At 36.1% G+C, this 8881-nt stretch overlaps 2 protein-coding genes across 4 annotated transcripts in view; one reads left to right on the top strand and one right to left on the bottom strand.

Annotated features, from left to right (window-relative positions):
- LOC107678408 (FK506-binding protein 15-like) overlaps nucleotides 1–4851 on the top strand; it is a 23832-nt gene extending 18981 nt beyond the window's left edge. The window contains 5 exon segments of the mRNA XM_016473646.1: nucleotides 121–228; nucleotides 323–900; nucleotides 3092–3209; nucleotides 4694–4706; nucleotides 4709–4851. Of these exon segments, the coding sequence (XP_016329132.1) occupies nucleotides 121–228; nucleotides 323–900; nucleotides 3092–3209; nucleotides 4694–4706; nucleotides 4709–4770 (879 nt within the window). The 3' untranslated portion in view covers nucleotides 4771–4851.
- LOC107678409 (STAM-binding protein-like A) overlaps nucleotides 4795–8881 on the bottom strand; it is a 10572-nt gene continuing 6485 nt past the window's right edge. The window contains exons 8-11 of one of the 3 annotated variants that reach the window (XM_016473648.1): nucleotides 8491–8603; nucleotides 7011–7110; nucleotides 6840–6917; nucleotides 4869–4940 (exon numbers count right to left, since the gene is read on the bottom strand). In XM_016473648.1, coding sequence (XP_016329134.1) covers nucleotides 6861–6917; nucleotides 7011–7110; nucleotides 8491–8603 — 270 coding nt within the window. In that variant the 3' untranslated portion in view covers nucleotides 4869–4940; nucleotides 6840–6860. Of the gene's footprint in view, nucleotides 4941–6836; nucleotides 6918–7010; nucleotides 7111–8490; nucleotides 8604–8881 lie in introns of all 3 variants that reach the window. The other 2 variants (XM_016473649.1, XM_016473647.1) reach the window with 2 other exon arrangements.

Genomic DNA, 8881 nt, shown 5'->3' with positions numbered 1-8881 from the left:
TATGTTTAAAGTATTTACAAAATGTATGAAATATTTTTAAAGCATTTAATTTTGATTTGCATCATATAGTAAGCGCAGTCATGGATCACTCTTTATAAGCTCAGCTGTGATTATTTCCAGGTGAAGCGTGTGATGAATGGAGTGTTTCAGTCTCTCAGAGCAGAGTTTGATCTGAATGAGACCTACACAGGAAGTGCTGTTCTCCGAGTGCTGGTCAGCACTATCAAGGTCTGGCAAATCTCTGTCCAACACCACATGAACTTTAGAACTTTATTCTGCAGACAAAAATGTCACACAGTGTGTTTTTCTCCTCCAATCACAGAATGTCACACTGCAGCTGCTCACCAAAAAGGAGAGATCTTCATCTGAACTCAGTGAAAAAGAAGAAGAGAAGGAGAGAGAGACTGACGCTCAGCCTAAACATGAGATGCATATAAACGGCCAGAGAGAGCGCGATTCTGCAGGGCAGGATGAAGATGGACAGCAGCAAGTGGAGAAGGAAGATGTTTCACTAGCGGACGAGAAGAAAGAAGAAACGGAGGAACTTGAAAGAGTTGAAGACAGGAGTGAACAGGAAGTTGTAGAAGAAAGGAGTGAAGAGAAAGTTGTGGAAGAGAAGGAAGTGGAAGTTACGGAACACAATGTGCAAGATCAGGAAAGTGAGAGCGGCACAGAAACTAAAGGCGAAGAAGAGACTGAAAGTGACATCACAACCAAACAGGAAGTGACCCCAGAGCCACCTGAGGACATAAGTCCTACACAGGAAGCCAAGGTAATTGATGAGAGTGTTACAGGGCCTTTAGATGAACCAGAAAGCACACATATGACATTAGGTGGACCTCCCAAGACCCCGCCACCACCTCCTCCCGCTCCGCAGGATACATCTGCACTGCTCTCCAGGTATGTAGTCAACCGCTAACATGCTAAATGTGCTTCACTATTATGACAGCAGATTCATTTCCCAGGTTGTTTAAAGAGGGTTCACCCAAAAATGAAAATCCGTATTTACTCACCTTCACATCATTTTAGTATCGAGATAATATTAGTTATTTTTTAGATCTTTTCTTTTCTTTTAATATTTTTTTAAATATGCCTATATCTTTTTTTTAATAATTTTTTTACTTTTAGTTTTTTAGTACATCATTATAAACTTTATTTTATTTCAAGTACTGGATTGTTTTATGGTTTTAGTTTAAACTATATCATCTACACCCACATGACTTTCTCCTGTGGAATACAAAAGGAAATGTGTCAATGACATGACAAGACCTCTTTTGTGATGAGCATGTTTTTCATTTCTGAATTACAATTAATTTTGCCAATTTTGGGGAGACATAATATAAATATCATAAAGAAAAAAGAATGACGAATTAAAAAATGAAATTCTTGATTTAAAAAAAAGTTTTTCATTTTGTTTGTCATAATCTTTTATTTTATTTATTTTTAATATAAAGTAATTTAATAAAACTTTTGTCTGTCATGTGGTGCAGTCAGCTCTGAATTACAATTAATTTTGCCAATTTTGGGGAGACATAATATAAATATCATAAAGAAAAAAGAATGACGAATTAAAAAATGAAATTCTTGATTTAAAAAAAAGTTTTTCATTTTGTTTGTCATCTTTTATTTTATTTATTTTTAATATAAAGTAATTTAATAAAACTTTTGTCTGTCATGTGGTGCAGTCAGCTAAAAATAATAAAAACAGGAAATGTTATGGTTATGCATGCACGCCATGTCATAATTACTGTAATTTCAAGATAACAACACATGACGTTGTACTCAGAGTTGTTCACATCCGCAGAATTATGCGTTTCTATGGTAAAGCTATCATCGCCTAAGCATAGCGCCGAAATGAATCTGCAGTGGTCAGGTGGTACAAGACGCAGCTCTCAGAGAATTCCCAGTTTACAAGTTATAATTATGAGTCATACAAGGATGAGTTCTACGAGTTGGAATCTCGTAATTACGACGTGGCGTGAACGCTCCTAATGAGTCTCTTAAAATACCTGTATTTCTATATTTTTCCTGTAAGTAAATTATTTTATGACATGGAAAATGAGTTCAAGTTGTAAAATGTTGTGTTGTGCAACCCTTTAAAATGTAATGATATTTATGAACAATTTGTGATATTTGTAAAAAAAAATACTTTTAAACAATTCAAATATATTCAGAAACCTTTTTTTTATGATTTATACTCACAGTGTTCAATGTGTATGGAAAATACTACTTTTTAATTGATGGTTACACCACATGACATTTTTAGTCATTAAATGAAAAACTTAAAAGCCAGCATAAATACAAAATAATTTTTTCTCCTGACCCCAGATATTTTGCAAAGTGTTCAAGCTGTTCTTTTCCATACTATGAAGCATAGAGTGACCAGGTGACGCTCCAAACAGGACATTAAAAGCTCCATAAAAGTACTTCATTTGGCTTTTATGCTTTAATCCAAGTCTTTTGAAGATCTAAGAGATCTAAAAAATGTAGTGAATAACTTGTTTTTGCTGTTACTAACACAAGCTATCGTATGGCTTAAGAAGACTTGAAATGTAGTGCACAAATCATATAAACCACTTTTCTGGTATGTTGTTTGCCATGTTTGCTTTTACCCATGAATCATGATGATTGTGTAAAAGAGCAGCTGGAACATTCTTCAGAATATCTCCTTTGTGTTTCATGGAAGAAAGTAAGTCAAACAGGTTTAGATTGAAATGAGGGTGAGTAAATGATGACTGAATTTTCATATCCTCAGTGAAATAGGCCTTACATTTATGTAATGGATCATCTTCTCGTATGTGGGAGAAGATGAACAGTGTCATTCCCACAAAAGTGCATGGCAGCGCACAGTCAGTAACTAGATTTCACAGCAAGTAGTCTTGCGAATAAGTTGATTGTTGACTACAGTTTATCTAATTCAATCATTTTTATGATTATTGGTAATCTTCTCATCACTCCATAACACTGTATATTAACTTAAGCGTATCGACTAACACAAGACCCGCTTTAACCTTCACTGTGAGCATGTGTGTCATCCAGACGCTCTGTCCTGTTTCTCTGTCTCTCGTCTCATCTCCTGCTATTCTCTCAGTCCGTCTGAGAGAGTAGAAGAGGAAAATGGAGGGGAACCATTTTTCCAGAGTCCCACCCCTCCCCAGCCCCCATCCGCACCCGCAGCCTCAGCGGCCGATGAAGAGGAGGAGGAGCTGGTGAGCAGGGCTCGCTCTCTCTCACACACTCCACATCCATCTGCTGCTCTTCATTCTCACAAACTAATTATTTGATTGTCATTTAAAACTGAAAACACAATGTCCTTCGTAGACAAGTCAATCATTTTGAAAATGTGTAATTAACCTAATTAATGATTATTAACTATGTGTCATTAAAGGTCTAGATTGTCTTCTAATATTGACAAGTTCTCAAGTATGCTGCTTGATATAGTGTGAATGAATGCGGTGTAGTGGTTTAGCGCTGGTTACCGGAAGGTTGTTGGTTTGATGCCCACAATGAACAAGCTATGAGTCCAGCCAGGTCTATAATACTAGGAGAAAACTCTTCTCCTGTGAATCACGGTTTCTTTCTATGACTATATCACATCAAAGTTGTCATAAATCATAAATACAATATATTGTAATAAAAAAATATATATTCTAAAATTTAAAGCACATTGCGCAATGCATAGATTCCATAATGAAAATTCAATGCATCCATTACAGTACTATAATTTAATATTACTGCGGTACTTCATTATAATTTACCATTATAATATCCAATGCATTAAGCAATTACTTATCCAAATAATTATTTGTATGAGTTCGTCAGACTTACCTGGTGTATTTTGTCAATATTTTACTATAAAGCAAAGTTGTCACTCCAGTTTTCGATATGTAAGATTTAATGTAAAAAAAAAAGTCTTCATTTATTTGATCAAAAATACAGTAAACACAGTTACATTTATCGTTAAAAAAAAGAAGTGATATTATGAAATATTATTGGAATTTAATAGAACCGTTTTCTATTTGAGTATGTTAAAATGTCATTTATTTCTGTGGTGCAAAGCTGAATTTTCAGCATCATTACTCCAGTCCTGAGTGTCACATGATCTTCAGAAATCATTCTGATACGCTGATTTGCTGCTCCAAAACATTTCTGATTATTATCAATGTTGAACAGTTGTGCTGCTTCAAATTTTTGTAAAAACATTTTTTTTTTCATGATCCTTTGAGTACAAAAGTTCAAAAGAACAGCATTTATTTCAAATGGAAAACATTTGTAAGTCTATAAATGTTTTTAATTTCTTTCAACCAAAAAAATAAAAACTCTTGCTGACCCCCAGACTTTTTAACAGTAGTGCTGTTTAATGTTCTCAGCATATTTTGGAAAATAATTATGAATTTCCCAAGATGCATCATTCCAAAATAGTCATTGAAACTAAATGACTGTATTTTATGATGCATCACATGATTTAGTGACGAATTGTAATAGAATTGTTCTTGTGTGGTTCTGTTGCAAAAAACATGCCCAAAACTATAACATTGAACCAATAGAGTGAGTTTGGGGGCGGGACTCTGTTTGTTCAACCAATGAAATCAGTGGCAGAGATTACTAGTTAATATATGCCATTTACAATGTGTTTGTTCAATAACTCAAATTAACAGTGAACTGACTGATGCTCTTCTGTGAATGTCCTCAGAGCCTGAAAGGACGTCCCCTCCCGCCCCTCTGTTTGGTGACGAAGATGATGATGATGACCTGGACTGGCTGGGCTGATGTCAACCTTCTCAATCGAAGTTGAAAAACCAGTGCCTGACCTCAGACGACTGCCAGCAACAAGGCCAGACGATCTCTGACATGAGGAAAAGATGTTTGTGTCCCGGACCTCAGTGAACACGGGCTTTGATTAGCGGGTTGGGATGGTTCTGGAAACATTTCTGCATTTTCTGTGATCAAAGAACAGAGAGTAACGTCCTGCCCAAAACCCTAAAAAGCATTTGAATGAAAATCTCTATGACAGTATGGACCAGCTGCTGCTCATAAACTGATTTACTACACATACAGCAAAAAAAAAAAAAATCATCTTTAAATCTACAAATACTGTAAATCATAGAAACGGTTGATTTTTAAAAAAAATCTTAATTTATGTAATGTTCCCATCTTTAACACAGGGGTTTCATGTGTACTTCAGCCTGCTGTCTCGGTTCTTAATATTTATACATAGTACTAACAGCAACCAGTTGCATATTAATAAAGAAACGAGACTCGTGACTGTCTGTCAGTTTCTTCAATGTTTGACTGATTTCTTTATCAGTTCATACCTTCAAAGAGGGAAAACTGTAATAAACAAGAAGCAGAAAGTTACCAGTCAAAAACATCAATAACAGGTAAGTAGTGATATGGATCTTCATCAGTTACAATAAGGAACAACATACCACTGAATGAATTAATGCACAATGTGTGCGTCAAGTTTTAATAATTCAGTGGCCTGTCATCAGTCATTCTGCCTTCATCACCTTCACCACAAATATGTGACCCTGGAGCACAAAACCAGTCTTAAGTCACTGGGGTATATTTGTAGAAATAGCCAAAAATACATTGTATGGGTCAAAATTATTGATTTTTTTTTAATGCCAAAAATCATTAGGATATTAAAGATCATGTTCCATGAAGATATTTTGTAAATGTCCTACCGTAAATATATCAAAACCTAATTTTTGATTAGTAATATGCATTGCTAAGAACTTAATTTGGACAACTTTAAAGGTGATTTTCTCAATATTTAGATTTTTTTGCACCCTCAGATTCCAGATATTCAAATAGTTGTATCTCGGCCAAATATTGTCCTATCCTAACAAACCATATATCAATGGAAAGCTTATTTATTCAGCTTTGAGGTGGTGTATAAATCTCAATTTCAAAAAATTGACCCTTATGACTGGTTTTGTGGTCCAGGGTCACATATATCTATATAATGGGTCTCATTCATAAAAAACAAGCAGAATAGAGATTTTGCCAATTCAACGGCTTCCTTCTTTCCCCTGATATGAAACTGTACAACTGCATACAAAACAAACCTTGATCAAGTTGTTCACAAAGAACACGTTTTTGCATTCCATTGCACTGCTTTTCCATATTTTGTGTGTAAATATGCGCTAGATGGACTTTGAAAAAGACTCGACACGTGAGCACAACAGTCAGTGTCTTGTGCATGACACGGCATTCTAAAACCACAATGCTCAACTTAAAACCAGTTCTGTTGTATAGCAGTGGTTTTCAATGGCTTGTCAGATTGTGTCAACCAATCAGAACTGAGAATTCAACAACATCATGGACTGATTATTGTTACCAAAAATGAAGTTGCTTTTAGAAAATATATATGAAATGAAGTAAACTGTTAGCGCTGGCATTCGTGACAGGTGCAGCCCTGCAGGATTGACCCGCTCAGCTTTTCCCAAAGAAACTCAATAGTTTATAAACCCTTTGTTTTAGTGTTGTTTCTGCAGATGTGAAATGTTAGTGTGTGTGTGACGTCACTAAGAGCATAAATAAACTTGGAGGGCAACAAAACATTTGCGTACGGCTCACTAGATCATTAGTACAACGCGACCTGAAACGGATGAGCTGCAGTCCTGTGGAGGTGTTTGTGTTCCTGAGCTCCCAACGGATGTCATAAAAAAAAAAAACGCTGCTTCAGTTAGTGTCTTCATATTTCCCAAAAAGTGCTTGTTTTAGACGAGTGTCTGTCTCTAAGAAACCCACCACCAGTGAAAGCTGGTGCCATACGAGAGGCCATCAGAGGAGTTAGCGAGGACAGATAAAAGAAAAAAGCTTCATGGTACCACCGTGTGAACACCAGAGAGAGATCATCGCAGGTCTAGCATCGATACAGTGCCTTCTGTGATTCTAATGTGAATACCATCCTGAGGGGAAAAACAGAAGACAAAAAACTATATTTATCATATATGACTCATGAAACAGCGCTGAACGCTCAGGTGTAGGTTGATGTCACTTACAGTAAAGAGAGGAGGTTCTTTGGGGTGCGGATGAAAGCCTTTCTGAGTGCAGCTTGAGATCTCCTCCATGCCGTAGTCAGTCAGCCTGAAGTAGCCCGTCCTGTACAGGAGCACACATCAACATCAGTATTACATCAGTGCTTCTCAAGTTTTTTGACTCCAAGGCCCCCATTTCACTTTTTTTTTTTTTTTTTAATATGTTTTACAGATGCTACATTTTTCTACCCAATAAAATATTTTAAAGCTTGACATCCTTAAAAAAATGTATACTCAATATAGAAATTCTCATGGCTTTTTAGGATTATTGATTTCCATGACTTTTCCAGCTTTAGAAATCCCAGACAATCAACTAGATTTTAGTCATTTGTGATAACATTTTTTTGTTTGTTTTGTTTACTCCCAAACAGCAATTTCTCCGAATTTTCTATCCAATAAAATATTTTAGAGCTTGATATAACAAAAAAAAAAAATAAAAGTATATTCAATATAAATTCCACAACTTTTTGAGCTCTAAAAATCATAATCTGTTAGCTTCCTAGTCGTTCCAATAAACCCATTAAAACATGTTAGAGCTTGACATAATTAGAAAATTTTGCTATTCGATAAAAATATAATATGTGACCCTGGAGCACAAAACCAGTCTTAAGTCGCTTGGGTATATTTGTAGCAATAGCCAAAAATACATTGTATGGGTCAAAATTATCGATTTTTCTTTTATGCTAAAATCATTGGGTTATTAAGTAAAGATCATGTTCCATGAAGATATTTTGTAAATTTCCTACCGTAAATATATCAAAACTTAATTTTTGATTAGTAATATGCATTGCTAAGAACTTAATTTGGACAACTTTAAAGGCGATTTTCTCAGTATTTAGATTTTTTTTTTGCACCCTCAGATTCCAGATTTTGGTATCTCTGCCAAATATTGTCCTATCCTAACAAACCATACATCAATGGAAAGCTTATTTATTCAGCTTTGAGGTGGTGTATAAATCTCAATTTCGAAAAATTGGTTTTCGACTGGTTTTGTGGTCCAGGGTCACATATAACCATTTGCAAGATTTTAATACAGGCCTATAATATTAAGCAAAAACATTTAAACTTTTGTTTAGCTTATTTTAAACCTTGTTTGGTCTTATTTAAATTATGTTAAGTCATCTTGGTAGTGTGCTTGAATCCCGGCCCCCTGATTGAGAAGCACTGTATTGCACAGCAGAAATACAACACCTCAGAGATCATCAACAAGCAAACTATAAACTTATTATCCATGCTGGACCTTACAGTGAGCAAGTGAGGTCTGACTTCAACACTGTTTTGTGTCTATAACACAGTTCGGGCTGAAATCTGTCTGATTCACTAATGAATGATTCAGACACTGAAGTTAAGTGTAATTTTGACTTAAGTGTCCAAATAGTTTTTGGGGCCACAGCATCTCACTTGTAACTGTCACTGCTGTCATGTCTCTCATGGCTGGACTTACTCGTTGAATTTGGGAGAGCAGACGATGGCGATGGACTCCGGCAGCATCATCTGGTATGAGCAGTGAGTGTGCAGGTCAACGCTGGACAGGAAGGCCGTCTGAGTGGGGTGAGTCTGTGGGGTGAGTCGAAGAGACTGTGACGTCTGAATGATGACTGTAGTAAGACAACAATATGCATCCACTGTACTAGGGCTGGGTATCCAGTTTGATACTTTTTAAGACACCGACCAAATTGCCTCGATACCATAGAGCAGTGGTTCCCAACCCTGGTCCTTGAGGCACCCCAACACTGCACATTTTGCATGTCTCCTTTCTCTGACACACCAGTTTCAGGTCTTGAAGTCTCTACTAATGAGCTGATGACCTGAATCAGGTGTGTTTGATTAAGGAG

Source organism: Sinocyclocheilus anshuiensis, unplaced genomic scaffold, assembly GCF_001515605.1.
Source record: "Sinocyclocheilus anshuiensis isolate Anshui unplaced genomic scaffold, SAMN03320099.WGS_v1.1 scaffold112, whole genome shotgun sequence".
In the NCBI taxonomy this organism is placed as follows: domain Eukaryota; kingdom Metazoa; phylum Chordata; class Actinopteri; order Cypriniformes; family Cyprinidae; genus Sinocyclocheilus; species Sinocyclocheilus anshuiensis.
Note: the sequence above shows the minus strand (reverse complement) of the source record. Positions and strands in the feature narration are given on the sequence as shown.